Source organism: Mirounga leonina, unplaced genomic scaffold (genome assembly GCF_011800145.1).
Source record: "Mirounga leonina isolate KUSES-001 unplaced genomic scaffold, KU_Mleo_1.0 Mir_179, whole genome shotgun sequence".
NCBI lineage: Eukaryota > Metazoa > Chordata > Mammalia > Carnivora > Phocidae > Mirounga > Mirounga leonina.
Genome location: NW_023270466.1, coordinates 1,756,429 through 1,783,955, shown reverse-complemented (window position 1 = coordinate 1,783,955; position 27,527 = coordinate 1,756,429). Strand labels below are relative to the sequence as shown.

The following is a 27,527-nucleotide window of genomic DNA, read 5'->3' as shown; positions in this document are numbered from 1 at the left end:
TTTATTCAACTTTCATAATGAATTCTGGTTTTCAGTCCCATTTCACCTCTGCTTTCAGAGTTATGGCAGCTCTAGTTTCAGAGCCTTCACACATCAGAGTTTGTCATGTGAATGGGTCCATTCTGGCTGGCTCTACCCCCTCCCAAAGGCTTAGGTATTAATTTTCTCAGTTTTGGTAAGTCACTTATCACTCATCCATATGCTTTCCCTGTTCCTAAGGTTTGTTCTTCAGCAGGGATCCTTCTTTAGCAGGGATCTTTTCCTCTTTGCTTCATGTTATGGGTTTATACTTTTTTTATTGCTTCACCGTCATTTCATTTCATTTTATTATTATTATTTTTTTAAGTGGGCTCCACGCTGAGCATGTTGGCCATGGAGCCCAAGACAGGGCTTGAACTCACAACTGTAAGATCAAGACCTGAGACGAGATCAAGAGTCAGACGCTCAACCGACTAAGCCACCCAGGCACCCCTCATTTTATTTTTTTATTTTTAATTTTTAGATTTTATTATTTATTTATTTATTTATTTATTTATTTATTTATTTATTTATTTTTTAGGTTTTTAAGTAATCTCTATATCCAATGTGGGGCTCAAACTTACAACCCTGAGATCAAGAGTTGCACGTTCTACTGACTGAGCCAGCCAGGCACCCCTGCTTCACTGTCCTGTTAATGAAGTATCTGAAGTAGAGAAAAAGGTGTGTTTGATGCACCACATTTAACCAGAAGTCTCCTTATTAATAGGTCTTAACATGTATAGATGTAATGAACATATCTTCTAAGTAGAAAAAGCTAAAATATTGTTATAGGCAATTCCAGAAGAATTATAGTACAATAATAGAATAACTATAACTTTTATCGAGTGCTTATATGTGCTAAGCAGTCTTTTAAATGCTTATCTATATTGTATATATTACATATCTTATCCTCACAATAACCCCTTAGATGGGTGTTATGGTTCAACCCCCAGCAATCTGACTCCAGAGTCCCTATGTATATAACGTGGTACATCATTCTCTAAGTTATAAGCAATCTCTTCATTTTCAATTTGTCAGATCTCTAGTCAATCCCTATTGTTGCTGACTTAAGTTATACCTAAGGTTTTTCATGTAGATTTCGAACATATACAGCCATTATTTGATGTAGCATAGCTAACATCACATTTGATGTATCTATTTGAGGATACATGTTGGAGGTAGGACAGAGTAATTTATGACAAATTTTAAAGCACAGTCATTTAAACTGGGAAGTCTGGCATGTGTTTGTTTTATAATACAGACAGATGGGCATTTCCTCTTAAAGAAAGCAGTTACCATCTGTAATCTGAGAGGTCAAAGAGAAGCAATTACAAATCCTACATTAGTAACACAAAACTTGAAAGTGCCTGTTTAAATGAAACATGATCTCTGCAAGACTTCAACACACTGAAGCACTGATGGCCTTGAACACCCTAATTCAGAGAATTCAACCCCTCATTCTTTGAAAATTTTAGTACCAGGCTCATTATCACTCTCTCCAAGGCTACTTGCTACTCCAACATTACTAACAGTCCTTTGGTAATTCTTTGTGAGATGAATACGTATATATCATATATTTCAAACACTCTGAATTCCTTGACCAGCTCTCTTCAAACGATCTTACACTAGCTGCTATCTCAGCAACCCACTCTCATCATTATTCCCTATACCTTGACATTACTGACAACTACAGTCCCCCTCTCATTTTAATTTCAAGCCTCCTACTCTCCAACCCTCTCTTATCTTTTCACATTATTCTTTATAGTACCAAAACTCCAACTCTTCTTCAACCTGATCAGAAACACCAATCTATTTGCCCTACCATTTTTTGCACTGTTTCCCACCCCTCTCATAGCCTTACCTCTTACCTCCTCTGAAGTTACAGTGCCCCCTTTGCTTCTACCCTCAGCCACTTGGCCCATCGCTCCCCATCCTACTTGCCTGGCCAAATCTCAGTCCTGGTTAATCCCAAACCACACATAAGCAATGGAATATGGGTAGCAGAAAATGCACAACCATATTCACTGGTCTGACTGTAAGTTCTTGACCACTCATTCAGGCAAGCCCTTACTAGTGCCTGAAAACCCTACTATGCTTCCCTAGTCAATCTCTCTCCCACAGTCAGACTGCTTTTTCACCTCTCCACCCTCCACCTTCTCCCAAGCCCCGGCCCCATCAGTTATTGACTACATTAGCTAGAGTAAAGCTAAAAGAGACCCCCCCCCAAAAAAAAGCTCCAACCTAATAGAGAAATTTAGATCTTGCTCACATAATAATTGACGGTGGGGGTTCCAGATCAGCGGGCAGCTCTCCATCAGGGCACCTTCTTTCTTGTGGCTCCGTCAACCCCAGGGGCTTATAGTCCTCTGCATAATCCAGCTGGCAGAAAGGAAAAATGCATGGAGACACACTGGCCAGAAATGATGTCTGCTCACATTCCACTAGCAATAACTTAATACTTGACCATACTCACTGGAAGAAAAGCTGAGAAAAATAGTCTGTGTGCCCAGGAGGAAGGGAAGAAAAGATCTTGATGGACAATTAGCAGTCTGCCAAATGATCTTGCTTCTTAGTTCACTGAGAAAATAGAAGCAACTAGAAAAGAATTTCTATCAAATCCACAAGCCTACTTCCATATGTCCCATATACATGGGGGTGGGGGGTTGGGGATTATATTTCTAGGCTGTCCCCATCACAAAGGAGGAATTTCCAAGCTTTTAATTAGAACAACATGGTCATATGATCATACCACCCAATTACAAAATTCAGACACACTTTCTTTGTGCTCTTTAACCTCTGTGATATTAGATAGGGTCGATAAACACTCCTTCCTGCCCCTGCTTTTGTGAAACTCCAATTTACCTTGCTTTGGTGATTTTGCTTTACCCTGGTTCTCCTCTCACTTTCTCCTCCCTCTTTCTTTGCTGGTTTATCTCATCTAGATTAGATCCCTTCTTTATTTGTTGGCTTCTCCTATCTAGGTCAGAGTTTATCAAACAATGATGTGGTACAAATCACTTAGGGTTCGTGTTAAATTGAGGGCACTGATTTAGCATGTTTGAGGGTGAGGGGGCTGAATTTCTACCTTTCTAACCCCCTGGTGATGCCAATGCTGCCGGGCCATTGACCACACTTTTGAGTAGCAAAGCTCTAAAGAAGATGTTCTCCAAGATTCTGCCCTTTGTTTTCTTTTCTCTCACAGTGATAGCACCACTAAGCTGCTAACTTACCAATCTGTTTTCTAGTTCAACCCTCTTTCCTATATTTCAAAGTTTTTATTTCTAACTTCTTAGTAGCCACCTCTATCTGGCTGTTGCAACAATCTTTCAGATTCTTAGTGTCCAAATCTAAACTGATTTCTCAAAAAGCACTTCCTACTTGTGTCTCTTCTATAATTACCTACACACTCAGAACCTCCACTATCTTTGATTTTTCGCTTCCACCTTCATATACGTTCTCATGTTATCCCCTCTTCCTGTAAAACCAATTAATCAATTGCCAAATTTTGTTGATTTTGCTTCCACATCATCTTCCTGCCCTACCTTTAGTTCAGACTCATCGTTACCTTTCACCTGGCCTTTTGCAGGTCTGTCTGGAGGTTTTCCCACCTCTGATTTCTGTATCCATTCACAGAGAGGCCTTTCTTTCCCCAAACTTTTAAACCACGAAAACTCAAAGTACTGTGTTAAATACAAATTCTCCCACTTGGCATAGGGCCCCATTCCCCTTTGTCTCTGCCACTTCTCAACATACCCTGGAATTTAACCATTTACTTTTTCCTGACCATAACGTTCATTGATTGATCTTCATAAATGTTCTCATGCTACCCCTTCTTGCTGTAAAAACCTCCTCATCTCCTTCAGGGTCAATTCCCAATGCCTCCCCCTCCATGCTGCCTCTCTTTCCTGATCCCCCAGACAGATATGAGCAGTTTTTTGATCTTCAGTACTCTTCGTGTTTTTCATATGGCACCTATCGTGGTTTGTCTTTTATTAGAAGTGTTTTATCTTTATTTTATTCCTTACTCTCCGAAGGTAAGGTTAACATCTTTACCGTCCGTAACCCCGCTGACGTTACCTATGGGAGCTTATGTCTACTATTAGTTAAATCAAAGTAATTTAGGGACATACTGTGATCAATGGTAAGCAGTACAGAATCTGAAGTGAATACAGCTGGGTTCCAGCTCTGACATTTATTAGCTGTGAGGCTTTGGGTGAGTTACTTGGCTTGTAAAATGAGAATCCTGCTACCTGATGGAGCACCAAGGGAGATAACGCTGAAGTGCTGTGTAACTCTACAGAGAGCTGAGCAACGTTGGTTATTTTCCTTACGGAGAGCTGATGCAGTCTGCCATCGAAACCTTGATTTGCAGGACTATCCCTACTTCACTAACTGGAGGTCGAACCCGGGTCACTAGGTCCCACGGCCCTCTTCCACTCCACGGCCCCCAGACTGCTCTCGGCGACGCAGGTGAGGCCGCCGAACTGCGGGGGGAATGGCCCGGAGCCCTATCCTCTCGGGAGGCTTCCCTCCTTCCACACGCCCGGGGAAAGCCCTTCTTTTCCCGGTAACCCCGAGGACCGCGGCGCCGCCGCCTACGCGAGCCGTTTGGACCCTGCCCGGCCCCCGTAGCTCCCCTTCTCCAGCAGGTGGTTCTGGTCTTCTCCCCCAACTCGGGGCGCTCACGTCACCGGCGAACCTCTCCCCACGCGCCAGCGCCGCACCAACCGAGAAAATAAACAAACCCCCGCGCGCGGCGGCCGGCGCGCCTGGCCCCGCCCTCGCTCCGCCCCGCGGCTCTCACGCCGCCCCCTCCGCCGGGACTTCCCTCCCGCCCTCGGCTCGCAGCCGCGCTCTCCCCTCCCCTCCCCGCAGCCTGCAGCCGCGCTCCCCGCCGCCGGCCGCCCGGCCCGCCCAGCCCGGCGCCCGCTCGCGGGGCCCGTTAGTGCCCGGCGCCCGCTCGCGGGGCCGCCGCTCGACCCCTGCCCGGCGCGAGCCCGGCCCCGCCCCCGCCCCTTGACCCAGCCTAGTCCCAACGCCCAGTGCGGCCGCCCCGGGAGCCGCGGGAGCGGCGGCGGCGGCGGCGGGGGGAGGAGGGAGAGGAGGGCCGAGCCGGCGGCCGGGGAGGCCCGGTGAGTACGCGGAGGGCGGGCCCGCCTCGCGGGGAGCCGCTCCGGCGCCCCTGAGGCGGGGGTGGCGCCTCGGCCGCGCCGCTCCGTGCGCCTCGGGCGCGGCGGTTGGGGACTCGGCCTGAGGCGACGGGCCCCGCCGGTCGGAGCCTCTGGGCAGAGGGCGCGCGGGAGGGCCGCTCCTCGGGAAGGGCCGCGGCCCCGCCACTCGGCGCGGGGCTCGGGGAGGACGAGAGGGACCCGCGCCTCCTCAGGCCCCGGCGCCCGGGCCGTGGCTGAGCCTCCCGAGACTCCGCGGCGCCCGGGCCGGGGGGCTCCGGTGGTGGCGGGGCCGCCGAGTGACAGGTGCCGCCGCCCCCTCCCCGCCGCGGGTCTCGCGCTCCCTCGCCGGGCGCCGGGCTCGGAAATTTCTGGAGCCACGACCTGACTCGCTGTTTTCTCCCTTTCAGGTTTGAAGCCGCTTCTCTGCCCGAGTTGGGTCTCGCCCAGTCCTATTTCTTTCTCAGTATACTTTGCGCGAGTAAGTTTTGGAGCATCGGTTGACAGCCTAGGGGTGAAATTTGGCTTTCATTCATGGATGAGGTATCGTGGATTACTTTTTGAAGAAAGTGCTCCTCCTGCCCGCTAGCTGTTGAAAAGTAAACGAGAAGGGTTTTGAATTTTCTTTCTTGCCCTTGTTCTTTGGAACAGCAGTCTTTCAGGATTTTTGTCAGATCTCTAGCATTTAGGGGGCTTAGTAGATACGGAACAGTCATGACAAAAATGGCTTATTAAATTGTCTTTTCTCCCCAGCTTCTTTGAGATTTTTCATTCTTACCTTAGATTTTACGGTGGAGTGGGTGCTACGGCTTTCACGGGAGGCACTAATGAAAGCTCACCTTTCTTTTCCTGAAAAGCCAGTGAAATTTTTTTGTACATCGTTCAGTATTATCTATTTCTTTATGTAGTAACTGCTTCTGATTGTAACCTTAATCACCAGCTTAATAAATTTGACTGGCAGCTGTGAGAGTATAAGAGAAACTTCATGGGAAATTGAAAAATTAAAAATACTTAATCTATGGGAATTTAGATTTTGTTTCTCAACAGGTATACTCTACTTGGTATTAGTCAAATCCTCATTAACGGGGGATATTCTTAATTGTCATAAATGGTTACAACAAATTTATGTGTAAGATACCAATCTAGTGGCTTCACTCTGTGGACTAAGAGCAAGAACCTGGAAGTTGACCAAAAGAACATTGGGGCAAATGAAAATACACGTGTTTGTTTTTTTTTTAATGTTATGTTAATCACCATCCATCACATCGTTAGTTTTGGTGTAGTGTTCCGTGATTCGTTGTTTGTGCATAACACCCAGTGCTCCATGCAGAACGTGCCCTCTTTAATACCCATCACCAGGCTAACCCATCCTCCCACCCCGCTCCCCTCTAGAACCCTCAGTTTGTTTCTCAGAGTCCATCGTCTCTCATGGTTCTTCTCCCCCTCTGATTTACCCCCTTCAGAAAATACACGTGTTTTATCCGTAGGAGAATCCTTTAGGTCCTCACTCAGTACCTGCTTGTACTTTTTGCTTAGATTTTACAGCCCCCAGAAATTAGGTGCAGATTTGATTAGGGAAGTGGTACTTAACTATGAAGAAAAAATGGAATTTAGGACATACCCATTAAATTTATGTGGTTTGTTTGCAGGAAGTGTGTTGGGAGCATGGTTTTGGTATGCACTTGGCAAGTGTTGGTTGTGAATTTTATTGGAAGCCAAAGTGAAAGATACTGTTTAGTTGTGTTACTTGAGGAACACAGAACATGAAATAATATATTTGCTAAAATTTCACCAGGTACTAAACAACTGATACTCAGTGCCATTTCATTTTATGCCCAGTCTGTCTTTTTAAATCTAAGTTACATTTCAAGGAGGCCACACTTAATTATATCTACATCATATTAATTTCTTGTTTGATTAGGCTAAACTGGTTGATGGTGTTAATGGAAGATGACTATCATTTTATTAAAGGAATATATCTGGTTGTTCTTGACTAAGGTATGGCTACTGCTACCGTTTCTTGACCCTAGAGAGGTCATAGTCTGGCGGGATGAGGTCATAGTGGCAGTGGTCCTCAGAACCTTGGTGGAAGGGTCCAAGAGTACCAGCCATTTAGAAATCCTGCTGTTTACAATTTAGGCTATTCATTTTTAGAGTTTACTTAAGTACCTGATGTATCCTAATTTTTTTAATCAGCACTTTAAAACCAGTTATGTTTCTTAAGCGAATATGTTTCCTAAACAAAATTAGTTGTGTTGATCACTTAGAAGAATGGCACTTCTTTTTTTAAAAATTTTTTATTGTTATGTTAATCACCATACATTACATCATTAGTTTTTGATGTAGTATTCCATGATTCATTGTTTGTGCATAACACCCAGTGCTCCATGCAGAACGTGCCCTCTTTAATACCCACCACCAGGCTAACCCATCCTCCCACCCCCCTCCCCTCTAGAACCCTCAGTTTGTTTTTCAGAGTCCATTGTCTCTCATGATTCTTCTCCCCCTCCGATTTCCCCCCCTTCATAGAATGGCACTTCTAATGAAATAAATTTGAATTGCTAATAATCATTGTTAATTCACATTGGAATTATGAGAACTGATGATTATCTATAATGCACTTTGCATTTTCTTTTGCTGTGCATTCTACTTTAAAGCACATATTTCAATGCATAGATAGCTGTGTACTTGGGGAATATAAATATATTTTTAAAATTCAATAAATTTATCTTTTGTGTGCTTGGTCCTGTGGTTTTGTTAGGGATTGACTTTCAGAATGTTGGGAAATCATGATTGTAGGTGGCTAGGCACAAGAATAACCATAATTTTATGGAATCCATTTAATAATAAATATAAAAGTACAGGCATATTACAGAGAAGGGAATGATTAAGTTGAGGGGCAGATCAGAGAAAGCTTCATAGAGCTGCTAGCCCCTGAGCAGGATTTTGAAGAGTGAATAGAAGTTTTATGTGGAAGAGAGGGAGGGCGTTTTAGGCAAAGGCAACAGAAAAAAAATCACTAATCATCAGGGAAATGAAAATCAAAACCATAAGATGTCATCTCACACCTGTAAGAATGCCCATTATCAAAAAAGACAAGAAATAACAAGTGTTGGAGAAGTTGTGGAGAAAAGGAGAACAAGTAAAACTAAATGTGTGTTCAGGAAATTTTAAGTAGTTTATTTTGCTATAGTACAGTATCTAAGGAAGGACAGTTACTATAGGAAGTCCTAACATATGCTATAATATTTGATAAGTCAAATAATTGGACTTTTTTAGTATTGAGTATATATTAAAATGGAGACTTCACTCTAATTTGATATTGCTGTGATTTCAAGTATAGAGGAATTAATAGATTTTACTAATGGTAGTTATTAAGAAATTATAGAATATTGTACTTATTTGTTATGAGCTGCCTGCATATTTACATTTGTGAACTTCTTTGTGTTTCTTGTGCATTTTGACCTGAAACAGTTGTTTTTACATTTTTAAAATGTTTTTTAGAGAGAGAAAACACAAATGTGTGTGTGGGAGGGGAAGGAATAGGGGGAGAGAGAATCTCCAGGAGACTCCGCACTGATGTGGAACCTGATGTGGGGCTCAATCCCATGACCCCGAGATCATGACCTTAGCTGAAATCAAGAGTTGGACGTTTAACCAACTGAGCGACCCAGGTGCCCCTAAAACAGTTGTTTTAAAATTATCTTGGGAATTTTCTTTTGTCTTCAACTACTTAAATTAACTTCCAAGTTATTTTTATTTTGTTATTGAAGTGAAATTGGTATATAACACATTAGTTTCAGGTAGACAGCATAATTTTATATTTGCATATACTACAAAGTGATTGTCATCATAATAAGTCTAGTTATCTACTGTCACCATACAATTAACCCCTTTTACTCTTTTCACCTATCTCCCAACCCCCTTCCCTTCTGATAGCCACCAGTCTGTTCTCTGTATCTGTGAGTTTTATTTGTTCTTTTGTTTTGCTTTTTAGATTTTCTGTTTGTGAATTATTTCATTTAGCATAATGCCGTCAAGGTCCATCCATGTTGTCAGAAATGGCAAGATTTCCTTTTATGTGGCTGAGTTTGTATTCCATTGTGTATGTGTATGTGTATGTATATATATACACATACACACACACCACATTTTCTTTATCCATTCAAACATCAGTGGACACTTAGATTGTTTCCTTATCTTGGTTATTATAAACAATGCTGCAGTGAACATAGGGGTGCTTATATCTTTTCAAATTAGTGTTTTTGTTTTCTTTGGGTAAATACCTACTAGTGGAATTGCTGGATCATATAGTAGTTCTAATTTTTTGAGGAACCTCCATACTGTTTTTTTTATAGTGGCCCACCAACAGTACGAAAGGGTTCCCTTTTCTCCACAACTTCTCCAACACTTGTTATTTCTTGTCTTTTTTGATAATGGGCATTCTTACAGGTGTGAGATGACATCTTATGGTTTTGGTTTTCATTTCCCTGATGATTAGTGATGTTGAACATTTTTTCATAGGCCTGTTGGCCATCAGTATGTCTTCTTTGGAAAAGTGTCATTCAGATCCTGTGCCCATTTCTTAATTGGATTTTTTTTGTCACTGAGTTGTAGGAGTTCTTCATATATTTTGGATAGTAGCTCTTTATCAGATATGTGATTTGCAAATATCTTCTTCCATTCAGTAGGCTGTCTTTTTGTTTGATGATGGTTTTCTTTGCTGTGCAAAAGCTTTTTAATTCGATGTAGTCCCATTTATTTATTTATTTTTTAAAGATTATTTATTTGACAGAGACACACACAGCTAGAGAGAGAACACAAGCAGGGGGAGTGAGAGAGGGAGAAGCAGTCTCCCTCCATTTGTTTATTTTTGCTTTTGTTGCCATTGCCTTTGGAGTCAGATCTAAAAATATCACCAAGAGTGATGTCAAGTAGCTTACTGCCTATGTTTTCTTTTTATTTCCTTTAAGATTTTATTTATTTATTTGCCAGAGAGAGAGAGAGAGAGAGCGCGCATAAGCAGGGGGGAAGCAGCAGGCAGAGGGAGAAGCAGACTCCCTGCTGAGCAAGGAGCCCAATGTGGGACTTGATCCCAGGACCTTAGGATCATGACCTGAGCCGAGGGCAGAGGCTTAACTGACTGAGCTACCCAGGCATCCCAGCTTAGGTTTTCCTATAGGAGTTTTATGGTTTCAGGTCTCACATTTAGGTGTTGAATCCATTTTGAGTTAATTTTTGTGTATGATATAATATGGAGGTCCAGTTTCATTTAGCATATAGCTGTCCAGTTTTTCCAGCACCATTTATTGAAGAGAATGTCCTTTTCCCATTGTATATTTTTTCCTCCTTTGTTGTAAATTAATTAACCATGTTTGGGTGGGTTTTCTGGGCTCTATTCTATTCTATTAGTTTATGTGTCTGTTTTTATGCCAGTATGGTACTGTTTTGTTTTTTTTTTTAATTTATTTATTTGACAGTATGGTACTGGTTTTTTCTTTTTTAATTTATTTATTTGACAGAGAGAGACACAGCAAGAGAGGGAACACAAGCAGGGGGATTGGGAGAGGGAGAAGCAGGCTTCCCGCTGAGCAGGGAGCCCGATGCGAGGCTCGATCCCAGGACCCTGATATCATGACCTGAGCTGAAGGCAGACGCTTAACGACTAAGCCACCTGGATGCCCCAGTACCATACTGTTTTGATTATTATGGCTTTATAATATAGTTTGAAATTAGAAGCATGATATCTCCAGCTTTGTTCTTTCTCAAGATGCTTTGGCTATTTTTGTGGTTCTATACAAAATTTAGAATTTTTGTTCTAGTTCTGTGAAAATTGTCATTGTAATTTTGTAGAGGGGTTGCATTAAATCTATAGATTGCTTTGGGTAGTATGGACATTTTAACAATATTAATTTTTCCAGTCCATGAGTGCAAAATATCTTTCCATTTATTTGTGTCTTCCTTAATTTCTTTTATCAGTGTATTAATAGTTTTCAGTGTACCGGTTTTTCAGCTGCTTGGTTGAATTTATTCGTAGGTATTCTTTTTGATGCACTTGTAAATGGAATTGTTTTCTTAATTTCTTTTTCTCTTAGCCTTTAAGTGTTTTTTGTGTTTTTTTTTAAGATTTTATTTTTAAGTCATCTCTACGCCCAACGTGGGGCTCAAAGCTACAACCCTGAGATCAAGAGTCACATGCTTCACCAACTAAGCCAGCCAGGCACCTTGCCTTTAACTTATTTTTAAAAGGAGACTCAAAGGGAAGAGGGGAAACATTATATTTCTAGACTAAAAACCTGACTTGTATAGTATCTTAGTAATATGTAAATGACTGTTTAATTTATAGCACTAGCCACCACATTAATAGACTGACCAATGTTGGTAGCTTTCAAGATGGCTACTATGTAGTTTTTGCATTGTGTATCTTAATTATGTCTATATCACTTAAGGGTATGTAAACACCTGAGCATTTGAGTATTTCTATTTTAAAGACCATTGAGACAGAAAGAAAAGGCAAATAGTAGGGAGAAGAAGAGCTCTATTTGAAACTACTCATCCTAATATCTCTTAGCTATGACTATAGGTGGAGATGCAGAAGTTTAGGACACAAGACCAAAGGAATAGTATTCTGAAGGAATATTAACCCTAGCCATTCCCTGAAATGATGTCTTTAAAAATAAAAAAGCCTGATATTTTCATGGTCTGCCTATTTATCCCCTTTTCTCTTCAAGGCTTACCGAAAAAAAAAAAGTTTCAAATAAATCCCTGGATGGTATAACATAATTATCTTTTTGCAAGTTCTGAAAAATTTGTTAATGAAGGTAATGTTCTCTTAAAAGCATGCACCAAGCAGTCTTTGACACTTGTTCTCTGTCCTTTGTCTTCTGTATCACTAACAGGAAGGATCAGAGCATCTCTATGTCAATTTGATCTGTAGCTGCCCTTCTAAGTTTCGGCATAGGGCAGAAAAATCAATATTGCATTGAGTACATTATGTTTACCTTTGTGACTTTAGGTATAGGTAGCCGTTTTCCCTTCCCAAAATGATTTTTTTTCTTATAGAAGAAATATGGTCATTATAGAATATTTGGGGAGAGAGTTAAAACTACAGAAAAGGAAATAAACATAATGTGTAGTCCTGTGCATTTCCTTCTTTTTGGTATGTATGGAAGCAATACATATATTTACAAATTTGGGATTATTTTTATATTTTTATTTCCTTCTCTCAGTTAAAATTTACATTTCCCGCACCCCTCCACTTCTGAAGTACTGGTTAGTGTACCTTTTGACATGCTGCATAGATTTCTTTCTTGGCTGTTAAGGTAGATGATGTGTTAGCTATTACATTTTTTCTTAAACGATTTTTATTTACTTTAGAGATGGCACGTGAGTGTGTATATGCATGCGAGTGGGGGAGGGGCAGAAGGAAAGACTCTTTCAAGCAGACTCCACCCTGAGCATGGAGCCGTCCCAGGACCCATGCGATCATGACCTGAGCCAAAACCAAGTTGGACACTTAACCCACTGAGTCACCCAGGCATTCGCCCCCTCCTTTTTTTTTTTTTTTAAAGATTTTATTTATTTATTTGAGAGAGAGAAAGAGCACAAGAGGGGGAAGCGGAAGAGGGAGAAGCAGACTCCGCGCTGAGCAGGGAGCTCGATGTGGGACTCGATCCCGGGACTCCAGGATCATGACCTGAGCTGAAGGCAGTCGCTTAACCAACTGAGCCACCCAGGCGCCCAGCCCCCTCCTTTAAAGTACAGCAGATAGCACAGATGATGAAGCCCTTCCAGTTGTCCCATTTCCTTACCCCCTCAGCTGCTATGTATAGTGAAGGGGTGGCCACTATTCTGTTCTATGTTATACTCCTGCCCCAGACCAAACAAGGGATCATTATAGGTGAGCATTTCCCTCTTTCCGTCTGCCCTTTCTTGAGTTAAAGTATTTTAACACACGGGTTACTGAGGTGTATTATAGGTAGCTGCCTCCTCAGAAAAACGGTTTTTGTTTTTCACGGTTTCTCAGTTGACACTATTTGTTCTAATTGGAGTTTCCCTCTGCAGTTTGTTAGGTATAAGCTTCAAGTGTTTGACTCTCTTCAGCGGCTGACGACTCGACCACTACCTCTCAGGGCCTAAACACTTTTTCCTCTCGTTTCATAGGTTGAAGTTTTAACTTTGAGAAGGGCTAGATGTCGATTTAAGTCTCAAACCACTTTGCAATGGAGTCAGACATGCTTAGCCAGATTTTTAAATAGCTTATGCCAGTTCTCCTGTGCCTCACAGGACCTCAAGACATACTTCAGTTAGTAATCATAGTAAGAACAGCAGCAGGTGTCTGCATTTGAGTGCTTCTGCTGTACTGGCAACTGTTCTAAGCACATCACGTATATTATTTCATCTTTACAACAACCCAGTGAACTATGCACTCTTGTCCTTATTTCAAAGGTGAGGAAACAGAGATGAGGCGGATTGCTCAGGGGCTGTCAGCAAGCAGCGGGTTGACCAGGTTTGACTAGGCATTCTTGTTCCGGGTTGGCATGGTAGGCCAGTGCCTTTCTGCCATTTGATTTCTGCATTACAAACATAAAAGACCAGAGCATCTCGTTGCCCCCAAACTGGGAAGGGATCCTCAGGGTCTGTATAGAGCGGGGTGGAAAAAATGTGTTACATTTTCTTTATATGATTAGGATAAGTAAAACAAAATACAAAGTATTAGGAAAGATATTAAATGCTGAGTTTGTATAAAACTTCAAAATCTTTTTAGGGTTTCTCATGAGAAAATTGTGCTTGCTTCCATGAACATAAGTTTTTAAATAACAGGTTTGTCCATAAAATAAGAATATACAATTCCTGATCCAGACTTTTAGATGAGGCTTTCTTCAAATTGAGTTTCCATTGAAATTTTGTTTGAATGAAAATGGAAAAAAACCATTTTTAATAACTATTCAATAATTTATATCAGTTGAAATTATTTTTAAAGAATCTCAAAGCTTTTCTCATAGAAGATGTAGTAAAGGATTTCTTATTTTTTTGTAGTAAAGAATTTGTTGTGATAAAATGAAAGGAATTCAGAGTCGATTGGACTTCCTAACTTCGAGTGTTTAAAATGACAGAGGTCTTACTTTCAGAAAGCATATGCATTGTTTGAGCTGTCACCTTGCAGCTGAACTTTATGCCGTTAAAAAGGCATAGCACTGGCAAGTGGGAGGAAGTATCTGCTCCCTGTGAATGGAGAGCTTCCAGGTCATTACTTGGAAGCTTGCTCACTAGGAGACTTCGTGCGTTCCCACTCCGGACAGCAGCTGCCACTCCCTTACTGCTCGTGCTGCATTTGGGGTACCTAGAGCACCAACTCTCCCAGCAGTTCCCTGGGCCCGCCTCCCCTGATGGGCAGTAGTGCGTTCTACCCTGGCCTGATGAAGTAGATTTCCAGGGGCTTACGTACTTCCCTCTCCACGGTTGACAGGTAGCCACAGAACAGCATGTGCAGGCACCGCCCTTTGCGGAGCACCCGATGAGACTGCTTGCATCTGGTGGTGGCCTGCCCAGCATCTCTGAATTCTCCAGAGTTTTCTTAGGTGCCCTAAGGATTCAGGGAAACTGTATTTGAGGATACGTTGGTAAGGAAGCTCTGCCCTGTGCCACAGAAAGAAAATTTTCTATGAGCTTTGTGGAGATGTGTTGGACTTTTGTGAACATTTAACTCAAGCAGAACAGTCTAAATGTGACATTCACGGTTTTGCTCTCAGTCCTAGAATGGAAAAGAAATTTATTTGTGTAAGGTATCAGTCATGATAAGGCTAAGTTATACTGTAACAACAACCTGAAAATCTCTGCAGCTTAAAGCAGCAAAGTTGCTTTCTTGCTCAAGCTACGTATCTATTACAGTTTCAGACCCATCAGACCTGACGGATGGAGACTCCATCTCAACATACGCTTCAATCACAGAAGCAGGAACCACGTTCTGGCTTTTAAAAGCTTTTTTGAAGCTTATATTTCACTGGCCAAAATAACTCACATGGTCATGCCTCCGTTCAGTAGGAGAGTGGTGCATAATTCCCCTTCAGGGAGGGTCAATGAATATTTGTCAGTGGCTAACCCATGCAATTTATAGTTCCAACAGTTAAAATGAAATGTAATAATAGTTGTTGAATAACTGTGTAGGATCATTGTACCTAAAGTACTCAAAGCAACTAAAACTTAAAGGATTTTTAACATGGCATGTTGAAGTTGAAGTAGAATTAATGCTTTCCTTACTGTTTTTGAGTCTTGAACTTCTTTTTCATTTTGTAATATCTTCTCCCTTGTAGTAACTTATAAAGCCTTAAGTCTCATGCTTGCAGCAAAGATTTAAGCCTAAAAATATGTCATAATTTAGCAGTATGATGTCATTTCTATATGTCATGGTATTTTATCTTGATTTGCATATTTTTGAGCATAGGAGCAATAGGTCTTAACATGGTATTTATAATAAAATACTTTTATTTAATAACTACTAGGTGGTATCTTCAAATATCAGCTCTTACTTTGATTTTTCTTTATTTTAACAGAAAATTCAAAGATTTCCAAATAATTTTCTGGATTTTTGGGTTAAAATGGAAGATTGCTTTTCATTTTTGTTCACTCCTAAAAACATACAAACTGTAGTGTGTGGTTAGCTTTCAAAATGGACCTCAGTGATTCTCACTTCTAGTATTTGTACTTTTGCATAGTCCCATATCACATTGATGGGGGGGAATCTGTGTAAACAAGAGGATATTTTGGAAGTGACAGTAGCTATTTCGGATATGGGTACTGTGGCTTGAGATAGATATGTTAAAACTATAAAGAAAAGCAAATGATTGACACAAAAATCAGGATAATAGTTATCTCTGGCCAGCAGGAGTTGGGATGCTGTTGAGGAGAGGCACGGGGGGGTTAAAATTCTCTTAATCTTAGTGCTCGTTACTTGGAGTATTCATTTATTTACAAACATTTTTTATTCAGTTGTGTACTTGATACATTTCAAAATAAAAATGAACAAATTTCTGAGTTTCACAATCTGTTTCTTTTTGAATGGAAAGAGTACCAAGTCTTCTAGTAGTTACAGGGCTTCTTACTTTGAACTTGGAGAGCAAGGTTCAGCAAACCTAGGTTCAGGTCGTGACTCTGCCACTAACTTGCAGAATGACCTTAGGCAAGTCACTTACCCAGTCCAAGTGCCAGCTGCCTCCTCTGTAAAACTAAATGATTAATGAATTGGGTTAGATATTACTGTAGGACCTTTCATACCCCAAGTCTGAAAGTTCTCTCAGGGTACACTGAAACTAGTGAAGCAGAAGATAATGTGGAAGGTGATTTTGATAAGTTTCCTTTGGTTGAGGAAATTTAAGTTCTGTATTCTGCTGTCAGTTCTGTGACTTAGTAGCAGTCTCCAAAATCAAACTTAAGGCGGTATTTTGTATATGATATGAGTGTTCTTCCTTTTCTACTCCTTTTTTCCCCATCTTGAAAGTTGGAGACTAACATGGAGTTGGACTAAGGGTCTCTGTATGCAGTGAAAAATACTCCTACCGCTGCATATTGATTTAGGATGCTCTCTGTAAATATGTATATATTACAGCAGTATATTTAAAAGAAGAAAATCATGAATTTTTGAAAACCATATATGGAAAAATGAATACATTTTATTGGTGGTAGTCTTGCAATAGTTGTCTGTGAAATCTCATTCTACTTTTTTTCTATTTTATATTATACAATTTTATATTATTTACTCAAGTTAAAAAAGAATGTTATTGCCAGTAGGACTATGGGTATGAATCCAAATATGACTAAATTCAATGTCAGGAGGAAGTGTGTGTGTGTGTGTGTGAAAGATTGTTCTAGAATCTAGAACAGATTTTACTGATTATGTTTACTCATCTGCCCCCTTTTTTCCCTCCCCACAGGAATTATTCTTGATAGAAGTATTTTAAAATAGAAATATTTACAATGGCCTCAGCAGTACTTAGTTCTGTTCCCACTACTGCTTCTCGTTTTGCCCTATTGCAAGTAGATAGTGGCAGTGGATCAGATTCTGAGCCTGGAAAAGGCAAAGGTCGGAATACTGGAAAGTCTCAAGCAAGCAAATCAACTACGAATGAGAAAAAGAGAGAAAAAAGAAGAAAAAAGAAGGAACAGCAACAGAGTGAAGCAAACGAGGTAACAATTATAACTATTTGTGTCTGCTGTCCCACTATAAGTAGAAGTCCAAACCAAGGAGTGTGCAAGGGCCAGGCTCTCTGTGAGACTGTGTGGAACCCTTCCCAGCCTCTTCCTAGCTCCTCGTGGCTGTCAGTCCTTGACATTCCTTGGCCCGTGGCTGTGTCACTTCAGTCTTTGCCTCTGCTGTTAGTTGGCGTTCTTTGTTATCTCTGTCTTCACCTCTTCTTACAGGGACAACAGTTGTATTGGATTAGGGCCCACTCTCATTCAGTGTAACCGTGTCACAAGGTATCTTGGTTACATCTTTGAGATCTTATTTTCCAAATAAGGTCACATTCACAGACACCCGAGGGTTTCAGGCCTACGACATATCTTTTGGGGGATTACAATTCAATCCATAATAACCTCTCACTCCTTTTCTCTCTTGTTTCAACTACTGCATCTCAGATAATGATGATGGTGATGATGATGATACTGTTGTTGGGAGTGGTTTGGCCAGTCCAGTTTTAGCTCATCATGTTACTTTGTGGTCTAGGTCCTGTATTTTTAAGGACTAGCAAAGTAGTTGCTAGAGTTGTTTAAGCTATTTTCTCTCACTTATATTTAAACTTTTAAATTTGTAAGCCATTAAACTTTAATCTTTGAATCCCATTATTTTGCTTTTTTAAAAAATTAAGTGTAGCTGACAAACAACATCTTATATATATATATCTCTTAAATTTATAATGTTAATTATAAGAAGGGCACTTTTTAAGTACTCTGCCTCTATTGACTCATTTATTCCTCACAACAACCCTGTAAAGGTTATTGGTAAGGTAAATTGTATTATTATCCCCATTAAAATTTTTTTTCTTTTATTTGAGGGTAATTGACACACAATACTATGTTAATTTTAGGTGTACAATATAGTGATTCAACAAGTTTATCCATTATGCTATGCTCACCATACAATGTCATATTAGTTTCAGGTGTACAACATAGTCAGAAGCACACTTGTTTTCCTATTTTCTACTCCTATAAACTTCATCACTTAAGTAATCGGAATCATTAAAAAGATGGTATAATAGATTACATTTCCATTTGCACTTACTAAATTGTTAGAAACCCACCAACATTATCTAAATACTGAGGAAATTAATATTTTACAAAGATTAAGAAAAACACAGTGATTCTGAGAGTTAGCATAATGAATGGAATAGTATTTAGAAGTATAAAAATATTACTGATTTTTAAAAAAATCATTAGTATTCCAGGATTGGTAGACTGAATTTAATATGCTTTTTGTTTGTTTCATAGCTCAGGAATCTTGCTTTTAAGAAAATTCCCCAGAAATCCTCCCATGCCATTTGTAATGCTCAACATGAGCTTTCATTACCAAACCCAGTGCAGAAGGATTCACGAGAAGAAAATTGGCAAGAGTGGAGGCAAAGAGATGAGCAGGTACAGTTAAGTAAATCAAATTATTTTGCTTTGTATTTCAGTGAATTTATGCATTTTTAAAGTGGCAGTGCATCCGAGTCCATGACACCACTATTCTGAGGAGCATTTTGTATTGGATTAATTCACACATCTTTGTGCTTTTAGTAAGAGGTTCTGTTTTTCATCCACTAGGGAAAGATTGATATACTTATTATTTTGTTAGCTTTGGCCATTCAAAGCAGTTATTTTGTGAGGTTTCAATTCATCTGCCTTTTTACAAATGAGGGAGAGATCAGGAAAGTAGAATAACAGGATTAAATTATTTCAAGTAAAAAAATCAATATTTGTACGGTCCAAGGTCTCCTGTTAATACCACAGTTTTGCTTCAAAAAGAAAGACTTTGAAGGGAAAGGTTTCCTTTTCAACTTTTTTTTTTAGAAGATTTTATTTATTTATTTGAGAGAGAGAGCATGAGCAGGGGAGAGGGGCAGAGGGAGAAGACTCCTCGCTGAGCAGGGACCCCGATGCAGGGCTCGATCCCAGGACCTTGGAATCATGACCTGAGCCGAAGGCAGACGCTTAAGCTAGTGAGCCACCCAGGCACCCCTCCTTTTCAGCTTTGATGTAAAATAGTTTATGGCATTTGTTAGTTTCTTTAACCTATTTACATGATACCTTGTGCCTCTATTAAATAAGTATCATTAATAATGAAATCAAATAGATAACTTTTAAGACCAATCAGTTTCTTTTGGTGTTTGTGCTATTCAGGAAAATAACATACTAAGCCTGGAATGTACTCTAGGAGATGCTGTATGTATGGGAAATGAATAGTAATTTATTTGCTTACCTGTTAAACTGGCAGTTGATCTGTTGGGAAGAGGTATTGTTCTAGCAGGTGTTTGGCTTAGTAGAGTGCTATACCTATCATGCTTCGGTTACCAGTTTTGAAAGAATTAGAGTATACTAAACTGCACTCTTAGCACATAAACTATATTACTTATAGCATTTTTGTTAGGATTTTGTAATGCCTTAGGCCCATCATCACAAGTGTCAATTATTACACAAGAGCTGTGCACAAATGCTGCTTAAAAGATATTTCCAGGCAGTGGTATACTGGATAAATCATCTTGTGTTAAACCCTCTAGTTTTTATTTGATTATTTCCTTTTTCCTTCTGCAGCATTCATTATCACAGATTCTTCTGGTTTACAAGTATAAATGTAATGATCTACTTGTTTAGACAGTAATAGAATTGACCAGTGTCTTCACCAGAGAGAATTTCTCCCAGTGACCCAAAGGGTACTGAAAAATTAATAAAGGAAAACTACACAAATTTGCACCAAAATAAATTTCATGTAATGTGGGAACTTGAGCACAGATATTTGATTGCCCTTCTTACTGCGCCCACTGAATGCTGCCAAAATGACCAGGTAATTATGAAAGGAAATAGTTGACTTGGCCCTGACCCTGTACAAGAATGTTATCCCAGACTCAGGAACTTCGAAGAACTTCTGCTGGTTATACTATTGATGGGTCATTCAGAAAACCTGGTACCATATTTGGAATCCTTACTTGCAGAAAAATAATCAAGGTCATGGGAAATAGAGTAGATCTTCGGATAATTACATTGATAAGTGAAGAATGGATAAGGGCAGGCCTTGGAACAGATGGACAGTAAACCATTTGGAATCTATTTTACTGTATGGTATAACAGATTTTATTTTATTATTTTATTTTTTTTAAAGATTTTATTTGTTTGACAGAGAGAGACACAGCGAGAGAGGGAACACAAGCAGGGGGAGTGGGAGAGGGAGAAGCAGGCTTCCCGCCGAGCAGGGAGCCTGATGCAGGGCTCGATCCCAGGACCCTGGGATCATGACCTGAGCCGAAGGCAGACGCTTAACGACTGAGCCACCCAGGCACCCCTAACAGATTTTAAAAGTAGGAACCAGACAGTGACTAAACTAGGCAGAAAGTACATAGTATGGTGGGTGTTCTCCCTGACACAGTAAAGGAACAACATGATGAGAAATTCCAGTTTTGAGGGAGATGAGACAAAAAGATGGCTATAGAAAGCTTTTCTGTTATGTGGCTACTTTTTTCAAACACAAAAGAGAAATTTTGCTAAGACAAACTTCTCTACTCCTAAATCACCAAGGTGATAATGTAAGTTTACATCAGCTAAGCCTCAGCATAAAATCTGAGAGCTGGTTTACACAGCAACTAGGTGGACAGTAAAGAAGCATCCAGTCCATCTCTGTGTGAGCAAACACTGGATCTTAGTTGATCTCATGTCAACTGAAGCAATTTGTGCACCACGAAAGGAAAAGAACATTGTACTTAGTGTCCAAAGTGAAAGCATACTTTTAAAAGATTTATTACAGGAAACAGAAGTTGATTGTAGACATCACCTGTTCTTTTGCCTTAATGAAAACCCAGAGGCTAGAACATTGTGTAAAAGTCAAGGAGATTAATAATGTTATATAATAAGGTGAGGTCGTAGACTGAGATGAAAAAGTGGCCAAGAGAAATTGGAAGGGAGGGAAATAGGTGAAATAAAAAAATTGGGGAAATAAAATAGCAGAATTAAAAATTTCATTAGGCTAAAGAATAGACTATACACTGAAGAAAATTGAGTCAGTTGTATGAAGATATGTATTGAGATATATTTGGCCAATAAAATCAGCATGATATAGATTGGAACACAGAACTGAAATTCAACAGAGGCATAATTAGTGTCCCTACAACAAGCAGAATTGAGGCAGTCATTAAAGATAATATTGATAGAAATTTTCCTAAGCTAAGTAAAGCACTCAAATCTGAACTTGAAAGAACTTAAGCCTTTTTTAAAGACTTTTTTGGGAAAACTTGTAAGAAGTTTTTAATTTTAAGAATGAGAGACAAGGAAATAATACTGTACACACACACACACACACACACGGGAAAACAGGCTACTTTAAATGCCAGAATTGAAATGCTAAGACCAAGAGTTCCATATCTAGCCAAGGTGCCATTTTTGTGAAGGCTAAAGAAACACATTTCCAGACATGAAAGGGCTAAGGAGGCATACCGCCATTATCCTTTCTGCAAACTTTTCTGAGATATGCTCCTGCCAATTAAAAGGCAAATCTAAATAAAGAGCACAACAATTGGAAAGCACCAGTGGCAAGCATTGAAGCTAGTTCAGTGCAGAATTAACTCTAAACAGTGATTGTAAATGCTTATTAAAGAGAAACTGACTCACATTAAGAATTTGTCTAAAGTGAAATTCCTGTTTTTGAATACAAAAATTAGGAAGGAAATAGGTCGGTTCATATTGATAACAAGATATATAGTTCCAAATGTGATTTTTTTTTTAATTTAAAGAGAACAATTTATACATAAGACTTTTCATTCTATGAATTTTAAATCAGTTGAAGAAAAAAAATTAAACCTGGTCCATATAAGCAAAAGTTACAAAGTCAAGGAAGATGCAAGGAAGCCTTTGAAATAAGGTAAAAAAAAGAAAAATAGACATTTCACTTAATAAATAAATAGAAATAGTTGAATTTACTCATTAAAGGACCCAATAGGGACAAACCCACTGGGCCACATTTTGATCTTAATTCTTATCTTTTCCTTAACATTAAAAACTGTGACACATTGACCCTGAAAGGATAGGTTCAGGCTACTCAAGATACTGTGTGTTTTGCTGAGGTATGCTCTGAAAGCTGCTAGAAATTGTATAGATAATCTTTAATGCACTATTAGTGTTTTAAGAAATGTTTGTATCTCATTTTCCATTTCATAGACTTGTATCTGTCCCAACATACTTCAGAGTGGAAAGATAGTCTTATATTTCCTATTTCTTTGCAGAGTTGTATGCATCAAAAGGATTTCCTTCTCACTTGAAATGGGTGAATTTTATGTGATATATGAAATATGTGAATTATATCTCAGTAAAGCTGTTTTTAAAAAGGATGAATAGGCAATGGCTTTGATTTAATCATATTTATAATTTTTACTACTTTTAATACTGAATTAAGATCAAGAGACATACTGTTCACCAATATCTGTTGCCTGGGAATAAACCTCTGTGTAGATGTTGTTTTCCTTTATTCATGATACATTGATGTTGCTGATTCCAGTGTACCTTTCTGTAAGTCTGTATCATGGCTCAAAAATAATTAACTGAATAGAAAAATTTATTCTCATGGATTTTTAGTGATAAACTGATAAAATTTTATTGTGTATTTCTTCCTCTTACTGATTCAAACTCCGCACATCACTGGTTTTGCCCAGCTCTGAAGTGAAATATTGGCTAGCATGTGCACAGTGGTAATTGTTCCTTTACATTGAATCCTCCAGTGCATCTGATAGAGGTGTTTTGCCAATATCTTGTTCTGTTTTTGTTTGTTTGTGATTGTGATATTTGCATTTAACCTCATGGCTGGTATAATAAGTCCCTTGGCAATTGTTTGGCTTGTGCCTGTTTCCCTATAAGGAGTGCAAATTCATAAGTCCTCTGTATTTTTTGGCTCTCTCTTTAGCAACAAAATTCATCACTTTTGTTCTGGAAAAAGCATTATGTGGTGCTTGTTCTGGAAAGACTCATACAAGTCATTGTGCTTTGAAAGTGAAACAAAAACAATGGTGTCTTCAGGCCATTGGTCTGACCATGTTTCATAGCAGGCAGCTAGGAACAAATAGATTGACTCAATAAATCAAAATTTCAAATGCTCACTATCTTAATTTTCTACTTATAATTTTCCTTTTCAGCTGCTTATGTGATATCATACTTATCCTGACACGTACAGATTTATGTTCTATAGTCACTGTATTAGAGTTCTGTTCATTTAAAAATTCATGCTGTTTTTATAAGTAGTAGTATTTACAGTTCTGTTTTCATTCCTACTTTTAATCCTTCAGTAAATCATTGAACCATTTTTGTTACTTGGGCGACATAATAAAGCATACAACAAAAATGCAGATTTAAAAAATGTAAACAACACTCAGAGGACGTGAAGATACATTAACTGAAATAAGCTGAATGTGATAATTAGTGTGTATACATAGATCCAATTTTTGTAGAACATTGACAGCCTTTAAAATTGTAAATTGTAATGTTCAATAAGACTATTAGAAGATTTTTGGAAACATAATTCTGCTTTCCAGATTAATGAAAGATAAGTGGTCCACACTCTGACATTCATGGAGTTAGAGGACCACAGGGCACTCCTGCAGTTGTGGCTAAAGAAACAGTTGGCTGCAAGCGTTAGATGTCTTCAGAATGATGTTCTCTGTTGTGTTACAAAATCCTGTTCCCATGATGCCTGTGGGAAATGAGGAGTAACTCTTCATTTGGAATTTGTTTTGCTTGGATGTAAAATGGATAAAATTGTTATGGTACTTAGACTTAAAATTAATTTTTTAAGGTCTAGTTCCAAAAGATTTGCTGGCCTTCCTGTTTTTCATTGGTTCTTCATATTCTTTAACTGATCATAAGCCCTTGAGCTATAGGTTTGTTTAGGAAAAAAAAAATGTTTTACTACTAGATGGGGAGTAGGAGGCAATGAAGGAAGGAAGGGGATCTGAAGTACTCTATCTTGGGCACATGTAAGTATCTTCTTCAGTTCTGTAGGCATTGTAGTGCTTACTGTTTCCTCTTTGTCTTCCTTTTCTCCTCCTCCCATAAATGATGAGGAATTCTCAATTTGCAGACTTAATAGAAGATACTTTTTTAAAAATCATGGTGGTTTTTGCATTTTCTTGCCTGGTACCTGTCTTTTAGGCTCAGACTGCCCCCCAGTTCTGCCTGTACATGTACTGATGAATTAGATTGACAACTATACTTATAGTAGTCTTACGATTAATTAATGCTGTAAGATATGTTTAGAGAACTTAGAATCATATTTTTTTTTTCTCTTCTTGTTTTAGTCTTGTGCTACCATTCTCCCTGTTATCTAGGATCAAAAATCTTATCTTTGATTCATTCTTCTTTCATATTTCATATTCAGTCAGTGTTCCAAAACTTGGTCATTCTGTTCCAAGATATAGCCTTCTTTATTTTCTGCACTTTTATGTTCTGGTTCAGGTTTCTATATGCTGAGATTACAGATGTTCAGCCAAACACATTGATTCTAAGCCTTCATTTTTCTGATGTTCCGTTTGTTTCTTTAAAATTACCTTCATCAGCAATTCTCTTTCATCTGTCCTGAGTCCCTAATTTTTAGGGAGTGCCGGGAATCTAATCCTTCCCTACCTAAGCAACCTCATTTTCCACTATTCTCCAACGTAGAGGAGGGGGAATTCCTATTTACTGTGTGTGAGTCTTGTGCCAGGTAGGCACTGGGTTAGGCACTTTACAAGTATTAGTAGCTTTAAATATTTAAGACTACCCTGTAAGTTGGTATTTCTATTTCCTTTTTATATATGAAGAAACTCAAATTTATAGAAGTCATGTAATTTGCCCAAGGTCAGTTAGCATACATGGAATCGGAATTTAAATTATCCACCAATGTGATCTCCCAAAGCCTGGGTTTTGTCTACATCTCTCTTGTATTGAATTCACATATCAAGTATCCCCTTTCTTTGATGTATCCCATAATACACCTATTTTTAATATCATATCTTTGTTCACTTGGTTCTTTCCTCCTGAAATTCTATTCCTTTTTCTATCTCTCCAAATTATATCTACCATTTAAAGACAAACTTAAATTCATGTCTTTTCTATATGTTTCTCTGAGTTTTATTTGTTATGTATGTTTTTTTCCTCCACTTTTGTAGCACTTTCAATGTCTTATTCTATTTCCTGTACTTCGTATGTGTTAGTGTTCTGTCCCCAACTGGAGTAGAGATTCTTTGAGGGCAAAAGCCAAATATATGCTGCTGCTTTAAAGCCGTACAGGCAAAGCACATAGAAGGTTGTCTATTACCTCATTGGCTGATTGATCATATGGACATTTTGGGAAAATTTGTTCTAAGTTTTAAAGATTTAAATTGAAACTTAAATCATTTTTGCCTACTTGTATTTCCTTGTATACTAGTTTGTGTTAAAAATTAAAAGCTCTGAGCTGCTGCATTTAGAATCAAATGCTAAGGAGACCCATATTTTTCCACTTTAAAGGTTCCATTTCATTCAGTTTTTATCATGCTAGTAGAATCAGCTACTTTAAGTTCTTGACTTAGTAAGAAAAAGAATAATGATATCTTCCAAGACTCCCAATTCTCTAACCTGTTCTTCTCCTAACTTATTTTTGGAATATTGGTCAGAATATATAACATATTGGAAATAATATTAAATGCCCTTTTTATAAATATAAAATATCATTAATATGGATTAAAAATTTAGTGGTAAATTGAACCAGCTTTGATCAGAATAAACTTAAGTACTTTTGTTACTTTTTCTGTGTTGGGATGACTTCTTGACTTTACTTATAAATAAATATTTAATACTCAGTTTGCTTTGAGTTTAGGTGGAGAAATTAATGTAAACTTTATTTTTTTTAAGATTTATTTATTTATTTATTTTAGAGAGAGAGTGTGTGCAGGGGTGGGGGAAGGAGCAGAGGGAGCGGGAGAGAGAGTCCCAAGCAGACTCTGCACTGAATGTGGAGTCTGATGTGGGACCCAATGCCATGACCCTGAGATCACAGCCTGAGCTGAAACCAAGAGTCTGACGCTCAACTGACTGCACCACCCAGGCGCCTGATGTAAACTTTTTGTGTAATTGTTTTTGAATATCCCTTTGTATTATAAATATTTGAAAGGTTCTTACTTTTTCCTGATTATTACTAATTTGGATTAATTCTTCAGTTTGTTTTAGTTTTATAGAAATATGTAGAATTTACTCTGGGTTTAACCATATTTGCTAGTGTATATACCTTTACTTACCATTTTAATTCTAATTGCATTTTTCTCTGAGTTAGATTAATTTTTTTTCTGTGATAAACCTAATCTTTTCCCCCTTCTTTTTATTGTCTTAATGTAGGTTTAGATAGGTGCTTTCAAAGGGATAACTGGGTTAGGAATAAAAGCTTTAGTTCATGGTGTCTGGTGTTAACATTTTTCTAATTTTTAAGTTATCCCTTGGAAATCAGTCCTTTTTTGGAGTCAGTTTCTGTTTTAATTTAGATGTTTTGTCATTAAGCAATAGAAATAATTCTAATTACCATTGGCAAAAGTCATTTGTTGAAAGGATTCACAGATTTGAATTAAGAATTAAACAAGTGTGCCTTGGGGGAGATGGAAACTAAGAATTCTGGAGTGCTTAGAGACGTGAATCGGTATAACTGGTATGCTCACTTACAGAGGCTGTTGCATCAGATGATCAAACCCCACTTGATTTGTGTTGGTTCTCAAAGTTTAATTCCTAGGACATCAAAAAAGAGTTGAATCCCTTGCCACCACCCTGACGTTGATGATGGTAGCTTGGATGTTTGTGTGGGTTTGGTGATGGGTGGTATACAGGGTTATGTGATTGACTGTCCTACTAGAATCACAGGACATTGGGGTGAAGTATAGCTATTCACAGGAATAAAGGAAGGGATTCTGGACAAACACTAGAGATGTCCACTAAATTTGTGCCTTTATTATCTAGTCCACATAAGTTGACACATCCATGTACACAAATCCAGGAAGTTTACTCCTGTCATGTTGCAGTTCTCCTGTATTCAGCTGCAGACATAACCTTATCTCCAGGGGTAGAAACCAAAGTCTCATTCACCTACAATAGCAATTCTCTCTGCCAATTTTGGAG

General features: G+C 38.9%; 1 protein-coding gene across 5 annotated transcripts in view; it reads left to right on the top strand.

The window, feature by feature from the left end:
• Nucleotides 1-5,574: 5,574 nt before the first annotated feature.
• Nucleotides 5,575-27,527, top strand: part of GKAP1 (G kinase anchoring protein 1) — a 70,050-nt gene continuing 48,097 nt past the window's right edge. For 2 of the 5 annotated variants that reach the window (XM_035024391.1, XM_035024387.1), the window contains exons 1-3: nt 5,578-5,729; nt 17,117-17,369; nt 18,669-18,812. In XM_035024391.1, coding sequence (XP_034880282.1) covers nt 17,160-17,369; nt 18,669-18,812 — 354 coding nt within the window. In that variant the 5' untranslated portion in view covers nt 5,578-5,729; nt 17,117-17,159. Of the gene's footprint in view, nt 5,730-17,116; nt 17,370-18,668; nt 18,813-27,527 lie in introns of all 5 variants that reach the window. The other 3 variants (XM_035024389.1, XM_035024388.1, XM_035024390.1) reach the window with 3 other exon arrangements.